The sequence below is a fragment of the Chiloscyllium punctatum genome, chromosome 44 (genome assembly GCF_047496795.1).
Source record: "Chiloscyllium punctatum isolate Juve2018m chromosome 44, sChiPun1.3, whole genome shotgun sequence".
Taxonomy (NCBI): Eukaryota; Metazoa; Chordata; class Chondrichthyes; order Orectolobiformes; family Hemiscylliidae; genus Chiloscyllium; species Chiloscyllium punctatum.
In genome coordinates, this window is record NC_092782.1 from 27,353,681 (window position 1) to 27,378,801 (window position 25,121).

The following is a 25,121-nucleotide window of genomic DNA, read 5'->3' on the forward strand; positions in this document are numbered from 1 at the left end:
AAATATTGTACAGTGTTGTACATTTTCTAGCAAGGATTGCTGGAAAGCATTTGGAAATCCTGACAGTTTTACCTTCTCATGCCCGCTAGTTTATCTAAGCTCTGCAATTCTCTCCTTAAACGTGCCCGTGTCTCTAATTCAATTACCACATTTTAAAATACTTTTTAAAATAATGACCCCTTTGATCAAGCTTTGTTAATAAGAATCCAGAGAAAGTATATTCCTGTCAGGGTGAAAGGGAAGGCTGGAAGGTATAGGGAATGCTGGATGACTAAAGAAATTGAGGGTTTGGTTAAGAAAAAGAAGGAAGCATATGTCAGGTATAGACAGGATAGATCGAGTAAATTCTTAGAAGAGTATAAAGGAAGTAGGAGTATACTTTAGAGGGAAATCAGGAGGGCAAAACGGGGACATGAGATAGCTTTAGCAAATAGAAGTAAGGAGAATCCAAAGGGTTTTTACAAATATATTAAGGACAAAAGGGTAACTAAGGAGAGAATAGGGCGCCTCAAAGATCAGCAAGGTGGCCTTTCTGTGGAGCCACAGAAAATGGGGGAGATACTAAATGAATATTTTGCATCAGTATTTACTGTGGAAAAGGATATGGAAGATATAAACTGTAGGGAAATAGATGGTGACATCTTACAAAATGTCCAAATTACAGAGGAGAAAGTGCTGGATGTCTTGAAACGGTTAAAGGTGGATAAATCCCCAGGACCTGATCAGGTGTACCCGAGAACTCTGTGGGAAGCTAGAGAAATGAGCGTTGGGCCTCTTGCTGAGATATTTGTATCATCGATAGTCACAGGTGAGGTGCCGGAAGACTGGAGGTTGGCAAACGTGGTGCCACTGTTTAAGAAGGGCAATAAAGACAAGCCAGGGAACTATAGACTGGTGAGCCTGACCTCAGTGGTGGGCAAGTTGTTGGAGGGAATCCTGAGGGACAGGATGCACATGCATTTAGAAAGGCAAGGACTGATTCGGGATAGTCAACATGGCTTTGTGCATAGGAAATCATGTCTCACAAACTTGATTGAGTTTTTTGAAGAAGTAACAAAGAGGATTGATGAGGGCAGAGCAGGAGATGTGATCTATATGGACTTCAGTAGGGCGTTCGACAAGGTTCCTCATGGGAGACTGATGAGCAAGGTTAGATCTCATGAAATAAAGGGAGAACTAGCCATTTGGATACAGAACTGGCTCAAAGGTAGAAGACAGAGGGTGGAGAGTTGTTTTTCAGACTGGAGGCCTGTGACCAGAGGAGTGCCACAAGAATCAGTGCTGGGTCCTCTACTTTTTGTCAGTTACATAAATGATTTGGATACGAGCATAAGAGGTACAATTAGTAAGTTTGCAGATGACACCAAAATTGGAGGTGTAGTGGACAGCGAAGAGGGTTACTTCAGATTACAACAGGATCTGGACCAGATAGACTAATGGGTTGAGAAGTGGCAAATGGAGTTTAATTCAGATAAATACGAGGTGCTGCATTTTGGGAAAGCAAATCTTAGCAAGACTTATACATGTAATGGTAAGGTCCTAGGGAGTGTTGCTGAACAAAGAGACCTTGAAGTGCAGGTTCATAGTTGAAAGTTCATAATTGAAAGTGGAGTCGCAGATAGATAGGATAGTGAAGAAGGCGTTTGGTATGCTTTCCTTTATTGGTCAGAGTATTGAGTACAGGAGTTGGGAGGTCATGTTGCGGCTGTACAGGACATTGGTTAGGCCACTGTTGGAATATTGTCTCCTTCCTATTGGAAAGATATTGTGAAACTTGAAAGGGTTCAGAAACGATTTACAAGGATGTTGCCACGGTTGGAGGATTTGAGCTACAGGGAGAGGCTGAACAGGCTGGGGCTGTTTTACCTGGAGCGTCGGAGGCTGAGGGGTGATCTTATAGAGGTTTACAAAATTATGAGGAGCATGGATAAGATAAATAGACAAAGTCTTTTCCCTGGGATTGGGGATTCCAGAACTAGAGGACATAGATTAGATTACTTACAGTGTGGAAATAGGCCCTTCGGCCCGACAAGACCACACTGCTCCACCGAAGCGCAACTCACCCATACCCCTACATTTACCCCTTACCTAACACTACGGGCAATTTAGCATGGCCAATTCACCTGACCTGCACATCTTTGGACTGTGGGAGGAAACCGGAGCACCCGGAGGAAACCCACGCAGACACGGGGAGAACGTGCAAACTCCACACAATCGGTCGCCTGAGGCGGGAATTGAACCCAGGTCTGTGGCGTTGTGAGGCAGCAGTGCTAACCACTGTGCCACCGTGCTGCCCGGGTTTAGGGTGAGAGGGGAAAGATATAAAAGACACCTAAGGGGCAACCTTTTCACGCAGAGGGTGGTACGTTATGGAATGAGCTGCCAGAGGACGTGGTGGAGGCTGGTACAATTGCAACATTTATGAGGCATTTGGATGGGTATATGAATAGGAAGGGTTTGGAGGGATATGGGCCAGGTGCTGGCAGGTGGGACTAGATTGGGTTGGAATATCTAGTCGGTTGGACCGAAGGGTCTGTTTCCATGCTGTACATCTCTATGACTCTATGACTCTAAATGCAGAAAGGATGTGGATAGATATGTGGTAAATGCATTTCATTCCTGGCAAATTTAAGGGAAAATGAACTTGAGGTATGTGTATCATTCAAAACTTATATTCACTGGAGTAAAGTAACAGAGAGATTTAAAAGTGGAAATACAGGGACCTTTAAATGTAAGATTTAATACAAAAAGATAAGTGGAAGAAGAAATGATGGAATGCATTGACTTGGCTTCAGTAGTCATGTTGAAAAGGGAATTAGGTAAACATTTGACAAAATGGTAAAGCACGTGATGAAAGAGCAGGGAACTGAGGTTAGAACAGACCGTTCTGATGTACAGGAACAATATATCAAATGACCTCATTCTCAACTAAAATGTCACGTGTTAATAGTATGCGAAAAGGTTGAGAATAAAACTGGAATAATTAAGTATTATTTTGGGAATTTGCTTTTTTGGTTGTTTCATATCTGGATTTTCAACTGCATTTGTTTTGCAGCTGAAGAATCAGAAAGCGGTGAAAATAGTACAGATGAGGATGAGGAATTTACTTTTAAAAATATGTCAAATAAAAAGAAGAAAAAGGATAAAATTAAAACACAAAGCAAAAAGGAGAAAAAATCTTCAAAACTCAACAACATTCCTACAGGTAGGTTCTACTGACCATTGCAAATAATTGTGTTTAACAAAACTTGTGCTGTAAATTATAGAGCAAGGTCATTGTGAATTCTGTAATGCAGTTAACAGTGGAATGATTATGGAATATTTGTATATCAGTAATAATTAACAGGCTTCCAACATGAAGTGCAACATTGTTCTTGAAGCTATCAGAGATATCCCATTTATTTGTAGCACTCTGTTTAATTGATTCAATGACATTTAGCATAAATGAAGCAAAGTTTATTTGTTAAAAGTCAATTTCTTTAAAAAAAAAATTCAGACTTGATGTATTAGTTTCCTGTCAAAACTATTGAGATTTTAAAAACTCTTCACTTTTAACTGAAACAATTGAATTATGTTTTAGGGTTAAGTAAAATCATATTTATTTAAAAAAAGCAAATTTGTTGAACAACTTATTGCAAAGTTAATAGTTTAGAAGTTAGCAATAAATCCTTAAAAACTGCATCCTGATATTTGGAACAGCAGAAGTACAAATAAATCCCACATTTATTCTGATTCTAGAGTGTGCCACTTATGCTATATGGGCCAAAGAAGACCATGTACTCAATTAGTTCATTCCATCTCAGCTATATTTGTAATTAAGTGCAAATTACTGAGTTAAGTAATGGCTAAAAGTATAGATAAAAGGAGACTGGTATAACCACAATTAAAAGGGATAATTTGACAGATTTCTTCAAACATATTTTATGTATGTTATTTGTTGCACTTAAATATTTGAGCATATTTAAGGAGTAGGGAACAAATTGTAAACCTGCTGAATAAAAGTAAATCTCTGAATGTGTTAGAAAACTTGTCAGATTTGATGTCTTCCAAAGTACTCCCAAGAAAAGTCATATGATCTTGATTTAGAAGTCCTAGTGAGATGCAAAATACTTTACAAATAAGAAGTAAGGATGCTTAAAGACAAATGGTAGATTTAAGAGTATAAAAGGAAGCTTGAAAGGAAACCCCTTGATTGTTGAGAAATGTGTACTGGAGAAGAGAGGACTAATTTGAATTTTTAACATCTATTCTTCAACGTCCATCTCTCTTATTAGAGTTTTGATATACTGCAACAAAGTGGTTTGGATCAAGTTCACTTTTGCTGCTCTTCTACGTAGCGTTACCGAATTCAGTCAAGTCATTGTGGGTATATTCTGAATGGACCAGCTACTACTATAAACTGACAGAAAGCAACAGTTTTTAGTGCTGTTTTATGCACTTCTGTGATCTAATCATAAAATGTCAAAGGATAACAACAAAAGGGAACAGTGGAACTTATAATATTTTAACATTAGCTCCTGTAGCTGCAGCTCCAGTAAAAAGCAAGCCTTTATTATTGGAAGAGATGCCAGCTTCTCCACCACCTTCTAAATCATTACATGAATCAAACCTTTCCACTGGAATGAAAAAACCAAAGTGGACTCCACCAGGTATGTGTCTGTTATCCAATAAACAGATTATCCTTTCTAAATTACATCACAAAACACATGTTTAATGAGATCAATTTTGAATCCATTTAACTTTAACTTTTATTTAAGATTTCAATAACTTTGACAGCCTCAAGGGAAATAAGTAATGTTAAGAATTTTCAAATGAAAATATTGACTCCCAAACAAAAATTCAAAATTGGTGAAATTAGAATAATTCCATACAATTAACTTTTATTTTGGTATTGCAATGATGAGAATAATTTAATTTCCAATAGATTAATAGAATGGTTACAGGGTAGAATGAGGCCATTTTGTCCTGTCATGTCCAAGTCATGTCTCTGCATGGACAACTTTGTTAGCCGCACTCGCCAACCATTTCCCTACAACCTGCAAAATTTTTCTGCTGTGATGTCTAATTTCCTTTATAAGGTCACAATGGGTTCTGCCTCCGCTACACTTTCAGGTAGTACATTCTAGCTCCAAACTACAAGGTGCACAAAACATTTTCCTCATCACATTTTCTTTTGCCAGTCATCTTAAATTGGTGTCTTCTTCATCAAAACCTTTTGCCATGCAAACACAATACCCAGTTTCTCCTCATCTGCTGTCTAAACTTGTCATAATTAGAATACCTCTATCAAACTGCTTCCCAACTTTCTCGAAATAAAACAGCTGGAGCTTCTCCATTTTATCCACATAACTTAAACTCCTTTCCTTGAGAATTATTCTTATGAGCTTTTTCTGTTACTTTCCAATGCTTTCACTTTAACTTTTTATAAAACTTATGAGCACACAGATAAAGAACCAAGAACTAGACCATTTTGTCCCCTCAAGTTGGATCTGCCATTAAGCAAAGTCATGACTGATTCGATCAATATACATTCTCACCTACCACCATTATATTTTTACCCCTGACTTATCAAGAATCTATCTACCTCTATTTTTAAAATATTCAAGAACTCTGCTTCCATGGCCTTTTGAGGAAGAGAGTTGAAAGACTTGCCAGTCTGTGTGAGAAAAAAATTCTCTCATCTCTGTCTTAAATGGGTGACCCCTTATATTTAAATGGTGGCTTATGATTCTAGATACTCTCACAAGCAGAAATATCCTTATTACATGTACCCTGTCAAGACTCCTCAGGATCTCGTATGTTTCAGTCAACTCTTTGCTTACTCACCTAAGCTCCAGAAGATATAAATCTAGCCTGTCCAAGGAAAGGAGGTTCTCACAAGGCATTTCAGCAATTAATCTACTTAATTTTTTCTGAACTGCTTCCAATGTATTTACAACTGTCCTAAATAAAAAGATCAATACTGTATGTTGTAATACACATTTGGTCTCACCAATAATCTGAAGCATAACCTCCCTGCTCTTGTATTCAGTTCTCCTTGCAACAACATTCTATTAACTTTCCTGATTCCTAGCTGTACCTGCATACTAACCTTTTGTGATTCATTCACTAGGACACAGATTCCTTTGCATCTCAGAGCTCTGCAATCTCTCACTATTTTGATATTCTGCCTTTTATTGTTCATGCTGAAATGAACAATTTTACGTTCTACCACATTTTATTCAATGTGCCAGATCTTTGCTCACTCATTTTACTTATTTATATTCCTTTGTATTTCCTTTTATCCTCTTCACAACTGAATTTCCTACCTGTCTTTGTGTCATCATCAAATGTATCAACCCTACCTTTTGTTCCCTCATTCATATCATTTCTATAAATTGTAAAATATTGAGTTGCCAGCACTGATGCCTTGTAGTATAGTGCTCATTAATCTTGCTAACTAGTAAATGACTCATTTATGACTACTTTCTGTTTCCTGTTAACTTGCCAAACCTCTATCCATGCCAATATTATTACCCTGACATCATTATCTTTTATTTTTTCAGAATAACCTTTAATGTGGCACTTTACCCAATGAATTCTGGAAATCCAAATACAGTGCATTTACTGGTTCTGCATGATCCACAGCATGTTACTTCCTCAAAGAACTCCGATAACCTCAACATGTTGGACATTTGCAAAACTTCATGCTCCTGTCCTCCTTACCTCTGGGTTCCCATATCTGTCTCACTTGGAGTCACACACCTCTGTCCCTGAACATTGACTGAATCAAAAACCCTGTCCTAAGTAATAGATTGCCTCCTGATACAAAAAATCCAGATATCTCCCCATCCCAGACATATCTTAGCATTTGTGTAGTTCAGCCTCTAATTCACATTTTTTGAGCTGGAGCTGCTCAAACTTCAATACTTATTGTTGACGTATTAGCCCTGGATTATGTCGGCATCCAGGAGCTCCCACATACTGTAGCTCTGACACATCACCTATTTTTAATGTGTTCTAAATAACTAATTTATTCCATTATACGTTTACCTTTTTGTATATTTTATTAACCTTACCACTAGTTGCTACACTATTTTGAAAGTTATAATAAAAATAAAGTTTAGTCACTTACGAAATTATTATCAAATAACTAGCTTCTTCTCCTGTAGCAGAATAAGAAACGACTCCTGGAAGCTGAACAACTTAATAAAGCAAAACAAAGGAGAACCTCCTTTCCTTCCTGTTCAATTCCCAGCACTCTACTGTAAGTCACAGTTGAGTGCTAAGTTGTACTAAATTGGCTAGTTTTATGTTCGTAACACAAGGGGCCAAAGCTGATACAGTTACAGAACAAGTTTCAGCAGCTGCTTTAATTACAAAACCTAGTTGCTCATCCACTAAAAACCTTGCTTAAAGTTGGGGATTTCTGAATTTAAATGATAGCTTTAATGTTAACTACAAACAAAATTAGATTTGCAAAAATAAAATGATTGTTACTGACTGCCAGTTAAATAAATGTGACACTGCCACATTATGAAACCTTGCAGCAAGAGTTTCTCTTTAGCTCATTCTGAGAAGCTAGAAAATAAAATCAAAAATTCTATAACATTATTGTTGCTAGGAATGTAATATGTTTAGTTTGCTTTATAATTGTGGGCAGAGGAATTTATAATGGAAGAAGTTGACAGTCTATGTAAGAATATCTTCTATAGCGATATGTGGGTAGAGATTAAATAAGAGAAATGCAATGGTTGTATTGTATAGTTTGTATGAGAGTCATGCAACCCTTTTGGAAGAAAAAAATGCATTTTCTTGGTATCTCAGAAGATTATCCTATTTGTATTCAGTAATCCTTTCCTGTAATCTTTCTCACTGCAAGAACTAACAGGTCTTTACTTATCTCTCTGAAGTTCTAATCTGCTGATTTAAACAGTTCAAAGTTGCTTAAGTGTCCCACGAATACTGAATGCTAGATTAGTGGTAAACTCTTTTCAGCATAATTTCATTGAATGTAGGACTGACTGATCCAATGAGGCACATTGCATATTTTGTTTTTGTCTGTGTACTATGCTAAGCAAAGGTGGAAGTCATGAATCTCAAAGTCAAAAATACTATTAAATAGTATTTTGTTACATTCTGTTTTAAAATTAGAAAGCCTAAGGATTGAAATACTCTTATCAGTTTGTTTCCAACCATTTCTGTTATTACAGTTTAAAACAAGAAAACTTTGATCTTCTCTTACAGCTCCTAAAGAAAGCAGTGGTAACTCACGGGAACAAATTTCTGTTAGAAGTCCATGTCAAGGCCTTCGGTTAGGCTTGTCTCGATTAGCCAGAGTGAAACCTTTGCACCCAACTATTGACAATGATTGAATGTGATTTAAAACTGTTTTCAAGACGGATGAAATTTTATCTCTGTTATTGTATTAATATCAGTTTTATTCTTTGTATTATCATAAGATTTGCATTTCTTTAAGAAGGTATATTTCTTTAGAACCTGTTAACAATCTTGGCAGAAACAATGACTGGAGGAAATGTTTCTTCATCATATTGACAACGTTATTTCCCAAAGAGCCCAGGAAATTGTTTTCCATATTTCTGTCAATTGACATTGACAATTTGATAATGTTTGTAAATCCACTATCTAAACTTGAAATATCTTGTTTCTGATAGTTTTATAGACAGAAATCAGTGCTTGGGGCACTGGACCTTTATCTGTATGATTCAGGCTAAAATTCAGGTGAACAGGATATAAATTTCTGCTCATAAGGGCTATGCATTAAATCTGACCAGCTTTAACTTAGGTCCACAATGTGAGACCATGACAGAAAAGTTCTTTATTTCTGCAACACTTACTTACTGAGGCCATCGGATGGCCCAAGGTAAATTGGGTGATAATGTTATCTGTGCACTCAAACATATTAATTATAAACACATTTGCAATATTAGGTGTACATAGTAAATCTTCTTTTACCAATGCAGTGGGCTATGTGAGGTAACATTGGTTTTGAGTTGGAATTTCTATCCATGTAGTTTGTTTTAGCCTGAAAGCTGCTCTTGACAAGCATCACATAGCCTGTCAATATTTTATGTCATTGTACCTTCTCTTTTTAAGGAATTTGAATGCCTAGAGAAATACTGTTGTTGCCTCATAATTGGTAGATATTGTAACATTGTTCTTAATAAGCAGATACAATTCAATAACATCAGAAGTCCTTTCATGCCTGAACCAAATTTACTATTAACTTTTTCACCATGTCCTTAAGATTTGATGTACATTTAAGGCAACTTAAAAGTTGGAATGCTAATAACTTTTGTAAGTTTAAAATAAACATCTATTTGTAATAAATGTAAGGTGTATAATTTTTTTTTAATGTTGCACAAACACCTGAATCCATAGCACCCCTAATATATCTGAGCTATGTCTAAACTATTTTGCAAATAAAGAATTACTTTTATCGGTCTCAGGACCATGTCTTTCTATTTTGTGTTTTTTTTTAAATTAAGTCCTGAAATGAGAGAGAATTGTTCTAAATCCATGTTTGAAAGGATGGTTTGAAAGTAAGTAACCTGAAGCCCATGGAGAGCATTTATTTGTACAATTTCTTGAGCAAGCAGTAATTGGAGTGATTATAGACAAATTGGAGCCAAATGTTCTTTCTAAAGATGCAACTGAATAGCAGTAAGTAGTTGATTGGTCTATGGACTAGTGACTAGTTATTGATAATAAGAGACCTTTGCTAACAGTCATGTGATTGAATCTCTGGTAACCATGGAACGTTTGGATTGGGAGTAAGTTATAGAGAAGAGTTTTGATCTCCAACACCTCAGGTGCTGCCTCTCTGTTCTGGAAAGTTAAATCTCACTTCAAATTTGAAAAAAAATGTTAATCTTACCTTTAGCAAGTTAATGTAAGTTGTGACTTTTGATAAATGAGACCCATTTTACAAGTGAACCAGCCGCCCTTACCTTCTGCAAACCAGTGGAAACATTCAGAAAAGGGAAGCCAGGAAGAATCTTTCGGATGAGCAAGAACCAGCTCAAGAGAATTTGTAGACAAAGGCTACTGAATTATCTTTCCAGTTTTTACCCTCTGTCCATGAGTTTTTTTTTCCATGTGTGTATGTATGTGTAAGAAGGAGTTCATGGCAGGATAGAATTTTAATCAGTAGTGTTATATGATGAGAGTATATAACTGCTTACCTGTACTTGTATTACTTGTAATGAATAGTAAAGCTTGCTAATGCAAAAACCTTGTCTATACTTCTTTCAAACTGGGATTGAAAATTAGGTATATTGGGAAGTTTTATGTCCTTATTTTAAAGTCTTCAACTTTTGTAATGAATCTGGGTTGATTTCTGGCATGCTACCCCAATGAGTCATGACATAATAGATTTTTTTTTTCCTCCCCGATCATAATTCATTAAATGTTACGTTAGCAAATAAAACAACAAACAGCAAATGAGGTGAATGACCAGATGCCTTGTCTTTGGTTATCACAGGAAAGAATGTTAGCTCGGTAATTTGTCGAACTTTCTCTTCGAATAGTGCCAAAGAATCTGTTACCTTTACCTGAAGAGAAGTGGTGCTTCAGTTCAACATCTCATTGGAAAGTCAGTGCCTCTAACAATCATGTACTGTATCAGCATTACACTGAAATGTGAAAGTACAATTCACATTAATTGGGGAATGGTAAAATAATCTTCCTTCCCCACTGTAAAAAAGAACTTGGAATTTTGATTAGCAGCTAAAGAAGACAGGCAGGTTAACATTTCAATGTCACCATTACTTCACCTTTCCACGATTTGGAGATGCTGGTGTTGGACTGGGGTGTACAAAGTTAAAAATCACACAACACCAGATTATAGTCCAACAGGTTTATTTGGAAGCACTAGCTTTTGGAGCACTGCCCCTTCATTAGGTGATTGTGGAGAAAAAGATTGTAAGACACAGAATTTACAGCAAAAGTTTACAGTGTGATGGAACTGAAATTATAGATCGAAAAAGACCTGGATTGTTTGTTAAGTCGCTCATCTGTTAGAATGACCATGTTGGTTTCAGTTCTTCCATATATAAATTGCAAAACCTTTTTTTAAAAGTTACATTCTCAAGTGCACTTTAACAATTGGTGTCATGTTGGCCCAGATAAGGTATTGAAGGTGTTATCTCCCTGTGAGGATGTCTGTGCCACAATGGTCAGACTGATTCTTATCTTTAAATAATACAGATTTACGGAATCTTACATGAATTCATGCAGTTTCTGAGCAAAGTAAAATGTAATTCTGCAAGTACAAATTCACCCCACAAACTTTTATGTGTATGTGTACATGTGTGTGTGTGGGGGGGGGGGGAGTGGGGGGGCTATAAGTGTCTGTGGGAGGATGTGAGTGAGTGTGAGTGTAAAGGGGTTTAAGTCTGTGAGAGGGTGTGTGGGAGTGTATGAGAGAGGGTCTGAGTGTGTATGTGTGTCTTGTCATGGTAGATGCTGCAAGACGTGTCAGAATGTTGACACGGATACCATCATTATGCTTGGGGATACCTCCCACCATGTACACGGTAGGTACTTATGCAACTCAGCCAACGCTATCTATCTCATACACTGCAGGCAAGGATGCCCTGAGGCATGGTACATTGGCAAGGTGGCACAGTGGTTAGCACTGCTGCCTCACAGCGCCAGAGACTCGGGTTCAATTCCCGACCCAGGCGACTGACTGTGTGGAGTCTGCACATTCTCCCCGTGTCTACGAGGGTTTCCTCCGGGCGCTCCGGTTTCCTCCCACAGTCCAAAGATGTGCAGGTCAGGTGAATTGGCCATGCTAAATTGCCCATAGTGTTAGGTAAAGGGGTAAATGTACAGGCATGGGTGGGTTACGCTTCAGCAGGTCGGTGTGGACTTGTTGGGCCGAAGGGCCTGTTTCCACACTAAGTAATCTAATCTAAGACCAAACAGAGGCTACGGCAACGGATGAATGGACACCGCAGGACAATGACAGAAATTATTGAGTGTTCCCTCCCAGTCTGAGAACACTTCAGTGGTCTGGGACATTAAACCTCAGGCCTTCGGGTTACCGTACTCCAAGGTGGACTTCGGGACAGGCAACAATGTAAAGTGGTCAAGCAGAGGCTGATGGACAGGTTCAGTACCCCTGGGAGTGGTCTCAACCGGGACCTTGGATTCATGTCACATTACAGGTGACTCCATTGCACTATACACACACAGACACACACAATCAGACCCTCTCTCATACACTCACACATACACCCTCTCACAGACTTAAACCCATTTACACTCACACTCACGCACATACACACATCCTCTCACAGAGACTCATAACCCCCCCCAACCCTCTTTCCCCACAGCCCCCCCCCCCCAACACATACACACACACACACACACATATTCATATGCACACATACACATACAAGTTTGTGGGGTGAATTTGTACTGGCAGAAATACATTTCACTTGCTCAAAAACTGCATGAATCCATGCAAGATTCTGTAAATCCATTTTTTAGATTAGAATCAGTCTGACCATTGTGGCATAGATAGCCTCACAGGGAGTTAACAGTTTCAATACTTTATCTGGGCCGACATGACACCAATTGTTAAAGAGCACTTGAGAATGTAACTTTTAAAAAAAGTTTTGTGATTTACAGATGAAAGAACTGAAACCAATGTGGTCACTCTAAAAGATGAGAGACTGAACAAACAATCTGGGTCTTTTTCAATATATAATTTCAGTTACATCACACTGTAAACTTTTGCTGTAAATTCTGTGTCTTACAGTCTTATTCTCCACAATCACCTGATGAAGGAGCAGCACTTTGAAAGCTTAGTGCTTCCAAATAAACCTGTTGGGCTATAACCTGGTGTTATGTGGTTTTTAAACTTCAACTTTCCAGCACTTATGATTTTCTATACCTCTAAGTGATTGAGTAATTTTGGTCAAAATAGTGAACAAAAGTGAACCAGATGGGTAAAGGCAGATAAATTCCCTGGCTCTGATGCTTTCATCCTAGAATCCTAAAAGAAGTAGCTACAGAGGTAGAGGATGCATTGGTTGTAATTTTACAAAAATTCCTAGATTCTGGAGTAGTACTAGAGGATTGGAAAACTGCCAGTGTGACACTCCTATTCTAAAAGGGAGGCAAAAAACAGATAACCATAATCAAGCAGAGATAGCATGGTGTTATGAAAGGGAAATCAACCTGATTAATTTATTTGAAGTTTTTGAGAAAACCAGAGTGTTTTAGAAGGGAACCAGTAAGTGTGTTATACTTGGATTTCCAGAAGATATTCAACAAGGTATCTCATAAAATCTTAAGTCATAAGAGACAACAGTGTTGCAGGCAGTATAGTGACAGGCATGAGCGGTAAATAGCGAGTGGGAGTCGGAGGGAGGAAGGGGTTCTTTTTCAGGGTGGCAACCTGTAACAATTGACGTTCCACAATGATCTGTAGCAGGACCACAACTGTTTACAATATATGAGATTTTGATAGGTTCAGTAAGTGGGCAAAAAGTTGGCAAATGGAGTATAATGTGGGAAAAATATTACGTTCATTTTTGAAGGGAAGACAGAAAAGGAGAAAAACTACAACACAAAGGGACTTGGTTGTTGTGGGGTGGATACTTATGCACAACACACAGACTAATGGAATGTTGGCCCTTATTTCAAGGGGTTGAGGTATAAAAGTAAGAAAGGCTTGCTGTAATTATACAAAGTACTGATTTAGATGCCTTATTTAAGGAAAGATTTCATTTCATTGGAGGTAGTTCAGGGAAGGTTCACTAGGATGATCCCTAGTGTGTAGGGATTGTCTCATGAGCAAAGGCTAAATAGGTTGGGACTCTACTCACTGAAGATTAGAAGAATGAGAAATAATCTCATTGAAATGTATGACCTTTGAGTATAGGAGTTGGGATGTCATATTGAGGTTGAATAGGACATTGTTCAGACCTCTTCTGGAGTACTATGTGCAGTTCTGGTTACTGTGTTATAGGAAGGATATTATTAAAATGGAGAGTGTTCAAAAAAAATTACCATGATGTTGCTGGGAATGGATGGTTTGAATTATAAAAATAGATTGGATAGTCTGGGACGTTTTTCATTGGGGCACAGGAAGTTGGGGGGTGACCTTATAGAGGTTTATAAAATCATGAAGGATAAAGGTCTTTTTACTAAGCCGGGGGAGTTCAAAACTAGGGGCATATGTTTAAGGTGCGAGGAGAAAGATTTAAGAAGGCTATGGGGGCAATGCCTTTACACCGAGAATGGTTAGTCTGTAGAATGAACTCCCAGAGGAAGTGGTTGGATGCAGGTATGTTTAAAAGACATTTGGATCAGTATATGAATACAAAAGGCCAAATGCAGGCAAGTGGGTCTAGTTTAGTTTGGGAACATAGTCAGCCGGGACAAGTCTAAGCCGGGGGAGTTCAAAACTAGGGGCATATGGTTAAGGTGCGAGGAGAAAGATTTAGGAAGGCTATGGGGGCAATGTCTTTACACCGAAAATGGTTAGTCTGTAGAATGAACTCCCAGAGGAAGTGGTGGATGCAGGTATGTTTAAAAGACATTTGGATCAGTATATGAATACGAAAGGCCAAATGCAGGCAAGTGGCTCTAGTTTAGTTTGGGAACGTAGTCAGCCGGGACAAGTCAGACCAAAGTGTCTGTTCCATGCTGTATGATTCTATGTCATATCAGTGTAAATGCTGAAAGGATGTTTCCCCTCATGGGAGAGTCTACGACCAGAGGGTGTAATCACAGAACAAAGGGGCATCAATTTCAGACTGAGATAAAGAGGAATTTCTTCTGAGGCTTAAGTTTTTATAACTGCTTACCACAGAGACCTGTGAGGGCAGAGTCTTTGGGCATGTTTAAGGCTGAGATAGATTCTTAATCAGTGGGTGAATCAAGGGCTACAGGGAAGGGGCAGGAAAATGGATATGAGGAGTGGCAGATCAGTCACTGCAGAAAGGCAGAGCAGGCTCAAGGGGCTAAAAGGTCAACTGCTGTTTCTATTTCTTATGATCTTTTGGTATTTACTATAACAGGCAATAGTAACATGGTCACCATTCGTCTAATTTTTTTTGTTTAATTCCATATTTTTATTGAATTTAACTTTCCCCATCTGGCATGGTGTGATTTTAACCTATGTCCTTGGACCAGTAGCCTGGGTTCTGGATTACTATTCCAGTACAAACCATTAAGTTCCACCACTTCTCCCACAAAGAAAGATGAAGTTGAGCTAGAAGATCTTGCTGGTTAGCAGAGCAGTGTTGAAAGGCCAAATCCTGCCCTCATATCTTATGTCAGGGCTTTCCTAAGTGTGGGTCCAGGCCTCAAGTGGAGTCGCCAACTAAAACTTTGGAGTTTTGAGCTCACAGGTTGCAAGGGTCGTCTTGAAGCCGCCAATGAAGTTAAAACAGTTCTGTTCCTGCTTTAACAGGCTCCCTCTCTTGGTTCAAACTAAGTATTGCAACAACTTTAAAGATTTGAAATGCGATCCCGGTGGGAAAATATTTAAGAAGCACTGTCTCATGGTCTTACATTAACCCAGTGCAAGCAGGTGGCTTAACTAAATAGCTTTAACTTAATCTTCATTATTCCAATTTTTTTTAATACTTTCATGCGATATGGGTGTTGTTGGCAAGTTCAATATTTGTTGCCCATCCTAATTACCCTTGAACTGAGAGGCTTGCTAGGCCAACTCTGTAGGCAATTAAGAGACAACCACTTGCTGTGGGACTGCAGTCATATGTAAAACAGACCAGGTAAGTATGGTAGATTTCCTTCCCTAAAGGATATCAGTGAACCAGATGTGTTCCTACAACAATCAATTACAGTCTCATTGTCATGATTTGGAGGTGCCAGTGTTGGACTGGGGTGTACAAAGTTAAAAATCACACAACACCAGGTTATAGTCCAACAGGTTTAATTGGAAGCACACTAGCTTTCGGAGCGACACTCCTTCATCAGGTGATTGTCTCATTGTCACTATTACTTGACTAGCTTTATATTCAAGATTTATTAATTGAATTTAAATTCTACCAGTTGCTGTGGTGGGATTTGAACCCAAATCTGGGTCTCTAGATTGCTAATCCAGTAACATTATCATTGTACCACCATTTCCCTTTATTTACCTCCTTGACATGGAGATTGAAAAGTTAGTGTATTTTTCCAAGCCTAGAAGATTGACCCAGTTGAAGTCATCAACATTATGAAGGATAACATTAATGTCAATAATGGTGGATTGTTTCTACTGGTGGGCAAGACAGTAACAAGGGAACATAAATTTAATGTAATCACAACGATAAAAAAATAGTTTTTACGTGGTAGATGATGAGATTACCATGAGATCCTGTTGCAAAAACAGTTAAAACAAAATCCCCCAAAATTTCCCCTAGGACTTTTTCACAATACAGGGAGTAATAAATAATGAGCATTGTTTATTATATGAAGAACTTGCATACTTGTCTGTACAGAAAGCAGCATGATTAATAAAGTGTTTACATGCAGAAAGACTCAGCTGTCTATTAAAGTAATATAATCGAAATTCACTCATAACTTCCTCAACACTTGTACAGCACTGACGTCAATAGAAAAACTACTTTATGCAACATCAGTATTTCAAAATGTTTCATCACTTGTCAAAAACACATCGTTAATACAAGATCCAGAAATAGTCAGCATTTAAAACCATTTACATTCAGGGCAAATGTATTCATGTCTACAGTGCTTATTGATCCAAAAAGACTTCTGTATAATGGAGGATGGATTTTTTTTTATTCATGTGGCGGTGCTGGGTGGCCAATATTTCTTTCCTGTCCCTAGTTGCGCTTGAGAAGGTGGTGGTGATCTGCCTCCTTGAACCACTGCAGTCCATATGCTGTAGGTAAACTCATAATGTTGTTCGGGAAGGAATTCTATGATTTTGACCTAGCGACAGTGAAGGAATGGGGATAAATTTCCAAGACCGAATGATAAGTGGCTTGGAGTAGAACTTGCAGATGGTGGTGTTCAAGTATCTGCTACCCTTATCCATCTCAATGGATGTAGTCATGGGTTGGGAGGTGGAGTTTAAGAGTCTTTGTTAAATTTCTGCAATGCATCTTATAAATAGTACTCACCGTTGAAACTAAGTGTTGGTGGTGGGGGGAATGGATGCTTGTGGATGTGGTGCCAATCAAGTGGGCTCTTTAGCCTGGATAGTGTCAGGCTTCTTGAGTAATTTTGGAGCTACACTTATCCAAGCAAGTGTGGAATATACCATTAGACTCCTGACTTGTGCCTTGCTGGCAAACAGGCTTTGAGGAGTCAGAGGGTGAGCTACTTAAGCAGTATTCTTAGCTTATGGCCTGCTCTTGTAGACTCTGTTTTTGTATGGTGAGTGCATTTGAGTTTCTGGTCAATGGTAACCACAAGATGTTGACAATGGGGAATTCAGTGATGGTAACACCATTGAATGTCAAAATAGGGTGGTTAGATTGTCTTTTATTGGAGATGATAACTTCTAGACATTTGTGCGGTGTGAATGTTACTTGCCATTATTCAGTCCAAGTGAGCTTCCTCTCTGAATTTGATCATATTAAATAAGCTGAAAAGCAGCCCATCTCCCCCTCACACACAAGCACCTGTTATCATCGCAATCCCTATTGACTCAAATAAACAGAATTCCACCAAACACTTCCTTTTTCTCTCTTGCACAGTGTCTGCAGCAAGTCACCCAGTAGCATTGATGCCTGTGAATCACAAGGATTCTGTTTGCAAGTCCTGCTGCAGGACTTGAACATAAACATGAAGACTGCGGGTGCCATCTTTTGGATGAGATATTTGGATGACGGCTTGTCTGCCTGCTCATAAAAGATCTTATTAATACTATTACACAAAGAAGAGTTTGAAAGTTCTTCCTGGTGTAAGGGCCAATATTTATCCCTCAATCAACATCATAAAAACATTGTCTGGTTGTTATCAGGTGTTGTTTGTGTGGTGTTTCTGTTCAGACCTTAGCTGCGGCGTTTCTTACAACTGTCACTAATTTCAAAAATACTACCTGAGCTGTAAAGAGACTCTAATGATTGTGAATGGTGCTAAATAAATCAAAGTCTTTTTCTTCCACTTTTACAGATACCTTCAAAATAAACACCAATGTTAAGGAATGTTAACTCTGATAAAGGTTACATTCCAAGAGATAGAAAATGGAGAGCTTCTTTTCTCCTTCACTGGGGTTTGGTTAACTCAGTTGGCTGGACAGCTAGTTTGCAATGCAGAGTGATACCAACAGCGGAGGTTCAATCACTGTACCAGTTGAGGGTACCATGAACCTGTGTCTTTTCAACCTTGCCTGAGGTGTGGTGATCCTCCAGTCAAAGCAATCGGCTCTCTCTCTAATGAGAGAGTAGCTCCACAGTTCTCTGGGACTATAGTGAATTTACCTTTACTGAACCAATTGGAGCAGTGAGACAGATCTGTCACAACTGAGGAATCTGAGCCTCCTGCTGTTTAGCCTTTCTGAGGAAGCCACCTGAGAAACATGGGCAAGGAAATTATTGTGGGGCAATGGGAGAAGATGTGCTATTTGTTTTATGATCATGAATTCCATTTTCTTGTGGTTTCTTGGTCCTTGTACCACAACTGATACAATATATTTAAGCATTATACATAATACCTGAAGCTGTTATGGTTAAGTTGAATGAGGCAATTTGCAAATCTGTTGAACTGTGATGGATGTGTGTCAAATGGCACTTCAGAACCCTGCCTTCAACTGCCCATATTGTGACCTTACAAACAGCAGGGTGGCTCAGTGGTTAGACTGCTGTCTCACAGCATAAGGGACCTGGGTTTGATTCCACTCTTGGGTGAATTTCTGCATGGAATTTGCACATTCTCTCCACGTCGGTGTGAGTTTCCTCCCAGGGTTCAAAGATGTGCATCTTAGGTAGGTTGGCCATTCTAAATTGCCCATAGTGTCCAGGGATATATGGGCTAAGTGGATTAGCCATGAGAAATGCAGGATTACAAGGAAGGGGTTGGTCTCGTTGGGATGCTCTTCAAAGGGACGGTGTGGAGTCTATGGGCCAAATAGCCTTCTTCCACCTGTAGGGATTCTATGGTTCTTACATGGCCTCCTGAAAAACAGAATTTTGACTTTCTGCTCACCACCTTGTTCACTTTCCTCCTCCTGTTTTGTAGCATCAATCCGGAGTCCTTTGCAAATTCCTTCATTATGTGATTATGCAGCAAATTAATGATTTGAAACCTCTGGTAGATGCTGCACATCTATAAAGTACCAGAAATGCACTTCATGATGTCAATATACTTTTGATGTTCTCAATCACATCATAGTGCTCAGATACAGCTTCCAGGGAAATGTATCAAAACCATAGGTGCAAAAGGTAGCTCTAGTACCTAAGATCAGTTTTCCATCTGATAGAAAATCCATGGCTCATGTCATTTGCTTCCCATCACATTGGAATGCAGGAGGAATGGAAGTTGGGCAGGATGATAGAAAATGCTCTGCCTTTGCTATTAGTTTCAATGGGGAGTACAACCTTATCCGGCTTAAACATGCCCTCACTTCAGAGAGTTTGTGGCTCGTGATTGAGAGAACATGCAAGCTAGAAACTACCTTATCTCCACACTTATGGATGACGTCATAGACAACAAGCCTAAAGTACCAGACATGAATCCTGAAGACTTTGCACACAATTTTTGGTCCTATTACATCAGCCCAGGAGTCCTTTTCTTAAAAATCATATTTCAAGAAAAACACTACATTCCACCTGGACTTACTGCACTTTTAGCTTTTCCTGCTCTGATGCATATCCAAGATGAACTGCTAGTGATATAAGATCTGCTTTGTTCAGTGAGGTGACCTTGCCATGGATGGTTCCTATGGATGCAAGATACTAAAATTTTCACAGTTCTGATTCTATATTGAACTCAGGGTCAATTTTGATTTCAAGAGGATGAAATGGTAATACGATTATCTGTTTGGGATTCTTACAGCCCTTGCATTGATTTTGCCACTTTTATATATCTTGTAAAATGAATACTTCAAGTGAAGTCCATTTTTTTCAAATCAATTAGATCAAATCTTATAGAGAAAAGTGATAAATGGAGACGAACACCATGAGACTATTTGCTTCTATGGAACAGCCATCATCAAGATCCCAGTTGGATAACATTATTGACTATCAAAAATACATTGAAATTAGACATCTTGCTAACAATGACTTCTGACCACATAGAAACTCTGACCATAAGGTGGCAGCACAGAGCTGCTTAGTTATTTAGGTATATGACTAATGAATCCACAATGTCACGGGGAATTGTTTGTAGGGAATATGTGACAGCAATTAGGGGGCTGTTTTACTGTTAAAACTATTTCAGACCCATAGTCTCGTTGCGCACATAACAGTCTCCTCCTCCTCATTAGAAACACGAACAGGGGCATTTATTGATCATAATTGGAAAGGGCAGAGAAACTAGGTAAGACACATTTTAAGAAGAAACAGACTTGTAAGGAAGATGTTATGAAGGGAAGATTGCTCCTGCTGCAGACGATGGGGGTCGATGTCACAGAGGACCTCCAGGAGGTGAAGGGCCAGTAAGCCTCACTCTTTGCCTTGGAGGTCTCCAAGATAATGTTCCAGTCCAGGGTCCGCTCCGTGGAGCAGGATGAGACGTGCTCACATTTCTTCTTCCAGAAGGTGCACGAAGAGAACTCTGTGCTCAGCAGCCTGAAGGAAGAAGATGGGTCGGTAACGTAATTTCAGGCTGACATCATGAGGATCAGCAAATCCTTCTATGCCAGTCTGTATGACTCAAAGCCTCTGACAGCGCGGCCTCCCAGTCGTTCCTGTCCTCTACCACGGAGGTCTTAGATGACAGAACACGGGATATGCTGGACCAGCCGTCATCTCTGGATGAGCTGACCAAGGCCCTCGAGTCCTTCAAAAAGAATAAAACTTCTGGAAGCAACAACTTACCAGTCGAGTTCTATTCTGCTCTATGAGACTTGATTGGCCAGGACCTGCTGGAGGCGTATGTCAGTATGCTTCTGGCAGGTACCATGAGCGAATCCATGAGGAAAGACATCATCACCCTCATCTGCAAGGGGGAGAGGAAGGAAATCAGAAATTGGAGACCAATCTCACTATTAAACGTAGACCACAAAATCTTGTCAAAGGTCATCGCCAACCAGGTCAGGTCTGCTCTGGGATCACTGATTCACCATGACCAAACCTGTGCTGTACCAGGCAGGAAGATCGCTGAGAGTCTCACACTCCTCAGGGATACGATCGCCTATGTGCAGGACAGGGGGGTGGACACCTGCCTCATCAGCCTGGACCAGGAGAAAGCCTTTGACAGGATATCGTATACGTATATGAGAGATGTCCTCTCCAAAATGGGCTTTGGGGAGGGAATCTGCAATTGGATCCGACAGCTCTACACCAACATTGTCAGTGCAGTCTCAATCAATGGGTGGGAATCAGACGGCTTCCCAGTCAGATCTGGAGTCAGGCAGGGTTGCCCCCTCTCTCCTGCCTTGTTTGTGTGCTGCAAAGAGCCATTTGCCGAGTCCATCAGGAGGGATGCGAGCCTGAGAGGTGTGACTATTCCTGGCAGCGGGGGCCTACAGGTTAAGGCCTCCCTGTACATGGATGACGTTGCCGTTTTTTGCTTGGATCTGCTGTCCATGCACAGACTCATGTGCACTTATGACCAGTTCGAACAGGCCTCGGAGGCCAAGGTAAACCGAGGTAAGAGCGAGGCCATGCTCTGCAGGAACTGGGCCGACCAATCCTCTATCCCCTTCACCGTCAGGACTGACCACCTGAAGGTGCTGGGTATTTGGTTTGGTGGGGGTGGGGCTTGCGCCAATTCTTGGGAGGAGTGTGTCAGGAGAGCAAAGCAGAAACTAGGCAGATGAGAGCAATGGTCGCTCTCCATCGCGGAGTTAAGTTTTAAACTGCCACTGTGTGTGAGGACAGTCTATATGTGGAACATTGCTGCACCTATTGTCTTTCTTGAGCCTCTCTTCTTTACTCCACTCCATTCAATTTCTACAAATCTCACCTCCCCTTCTCAAAATCTTCCTCTCCACGGATTCTCACATTTCCAATGTTGAAGGCTGTAAAATTGGGACATGGTTCAAGGCCAATATCAATAAATTGGTTGGTAGCTGTGGCCTGATCACAGGGGAGAACACACAGGTCTCAGCACTGAAGTGGGTAAGATAGTTGGCGTGAATTGATAGCTCCATGACATGAAGCACTATGCCAACAACACAAATCCAGGAGCCTGAAAAATCATTGGGATAACTAAAGTGGCAGTGGAATTGGAAAAAGCTGAGTATGAGGGGAGGGGAAGCAGGATGTCATTGCTTGACAACTAAAATCAACATCAGCTGGCAACAGCAAGGAGGGGTCCTGGGTGATGCAGAGAAGAGCATCTCGCAAGTTGGACAGGGAGGAAAGCCCTGCTGAAAACACTGGCCAGAGATGGTGTCTAAACTTTCACGATCAGAAAGAAGAACCAGGAGATTGGTGCACAATTTTGCTGCTAGGTTTAGACAAGATTGAAGTAGAACCTTTGAGGCAAGTAGGATAATTCAACTGTAAACAATAATGTTAAGGAATTGCAATAATACCCCATTTGTATATCACACCACTAAGTCGGTAGATAATGTGGCAAGTTTGGTAAGGTACAGTAAGAAAACGTGCTTGGCCTCATGGTAAACCTTCCAAAAGCCCCAAAGCAATTCAGATTTAGCCAAGGAAATATAAGATTCAGAATGGTTATAAGATTATTCCTCTTAACCTCAAAGGTTGTTCCAAATGCTACACGTATTTAAGTAAAGAGTTATTACATTTTTCCCCCGTGATCTATTTTGCTTTGATTTTTCTATGTTTGTGTATTCTATACCTTCCTGTCATACACTGGGTATTATTATACAAATAGTTGCCTTGTAATGTCCCCCATATGCTTTTGCTTTGGAGTTCATTTTCCCCTGTCCCAAATCTTTGCTACCTGGAATTAGTTTAAAGCCCTCTCTACAGCCTGATTTATTCAATAAGCCAAGATACCAGTCCCAGCATAGTTCAACTGAACAGTTCTCATCTACCACAAAACTGGTATCAGTGCCCCATGAACTGAAACCCATTCCAACCACACCCGTCTTTGAACCATGCATTTAATTCACTAACTGTACTTGCCCCATGCCACTTTTGCCCGTGGCTCTGGTAGTCATTCCGATATTATACCTTGGAGGTTCTGTATTTTGATTAGCCTCCTAACTGTTCAGATTCTTTCAGCAGAGCCTCCTTTCTTGTCCTGCCAAATTAATTACTAGCAATATGGACAACGACAGTAAATCCCTCCTCTTCCATACACCGAACTGAATTGTGACTTAGTGACATTAGTGAACCACAGCTGACACATTATGTGAAACTATTTCTTCTGTTGGTTTGTAGCCTGAGCCTCAGCCCAAATGAAGAAACCTTTGCAAGAATTAATACTCACAGGGATAACCTACAATTCCTGGGTTGTTTTTACATTGATGTTAATGCTGAGCAATTAAAACCTCACTCTTCTTTATGGCTGATGAAAGATCCAATTACGGGGGATGCAACCCAAATAATATATCGTCTTTGAAAAGAAATGCAGAAATATAATTAATTGCTTGATGGTCTTGATGGTTCATTTACTATAATGAATAACCCCAGCTAGTGTAATAGAAAGATTTCAACGTTCTGAGACAGATTTTCCTCACTGAAACCCCCACAGTCTATCTGGTACCCCTTACCAACAAAAGAATCCCAAACCTCATTGACTCCAATGTTGACTGCAATTTCTCCCTTTCTGCTTCCCCTTCACTATTCCACCTCACTTTCTGCTCCCATCCCCTCCATCACCAACTACAGTCTTTATTCCTCTCAACAGCACCATGGCCATTCCTTTTCACCCTACCCTTATTTCAATTTTAGTAGAAAGAGGAGCAGAACCCAGAGTTGTTTGAACCCAGCTCTGTCTCAGATTTCCTGCAACCACAATTCTGTTTTTATTTACCTATCTCAATTTCTTCTTTCCCCTACACTGACTCTTCCCTTCCTCTGTTTATCTCTCACTCATTTTCTCTTCCCTCCTTTTGCAACTACTCTTTCTGTTTCCATTTTCACCCTCATTTCATGCTCTTTCCCTTCTCTCACTCCCCCTTCCATCCTAATTCTCTTTCTTGCACCTCCCTGTTACACTATTCTTTTCTGCTCTCATTTCTCCCATCTACTTTCCTCCTACTTTTATCGCCTTCTTTACACTCCTCCAGGCCAAACCCTTCACCCCAACTTTCTCATTGATATTTCATTTTGATGGTGTGAGCAATGCCATAGAAAATTGTCAAAACTACAGAAAGAACTTGTACTCATGCAGTTTGTTACCACATCTAAGTAAAAACATATTTAGATAATTTTATGTTAAAATACATATTAAAATGCCATTTGTTAATGTACTTAAGTGATTATAACATACCTAACTGTTGCCATATTAAAACGACAACACTTTTCCCACGTTAATGACTTTCCCATTGTCTTAGGAATTTTTAGGTCTCATTTTTACAGATTCAGGTGTTCCTATAAGGACATAAACCTCTGTCATTTTCTTCCTTTACTATCCCAGTATCTGTACAGCAAAGGTAACAGGGAAATCTATTGCACTTGTTTCTGGGGAAGGGAAAAATGTTCCCTCAACAATTCTCTCTGGGAAGATATCTTGTCTGACATGAAGTTCTTTAATAAAATGTGGGATGGCACTCATTTCAGTAAGTTGTAAACCTATGTACTGAGCTCCCAAATGCACTGTACACCAAGTAATTTCAAAACTAATTCTAGGTTCATGGACTCAGTTACCTTGTTGACAGAGCTATTGTCCATTCCCATGGTTGTTACATTCTCTCTATCAGTGATCTTAATCACTCACTTGAAAAATTTTCTACCTCTGCTTCTAATTTCAGTCATTTTTTTCCCCACTAGCTGTCCATTATTTTACTGTTCTGCTACAACTCTGTCATCATTCTGTTTCAATACTTTCCTTGTTAGTTTCATTGACATACAGCTCTTCATTTTCTGGTCACCATA

General features: G+C 39.6%; 1 protein-coding gene across 2 annotated transcripts in view; it reads left to right on the top strand.

The window, feature by feature from the left end:
• rad51ap1 (RAD51 associated protein 1) overlaps positions 1-9,448 on the top strand; it is a 60,662-nt gene extending 51,214 nt beyond the window's left edge. Inside the window, exons 6-8 of one of the 2 annotated variants that reach the window (XM_072562533.1) lie at positions 3,056-3,205; positions 4,515-4,649; positions 8,227-9,448. In XM_072562533.1, the coding sequence (XP_072418634.1) occupies positions 3,056-3,205; positions 4,515-4,649; positions 8,227-8,354 (413 nt within the window). In that variant the 3' untranslated portion in view covers positions 8,355-9,448. The remainder of the gene's footprint in view (positions 1-3,055; positions 3,206-4,514; positions 4,650-8,226) is intronic. The other variant, XM_072562534.1, reaches the window with a different exon arrangement.
• Positions 9,449-25,121: the final 15,673 nt, after the last annotated feature.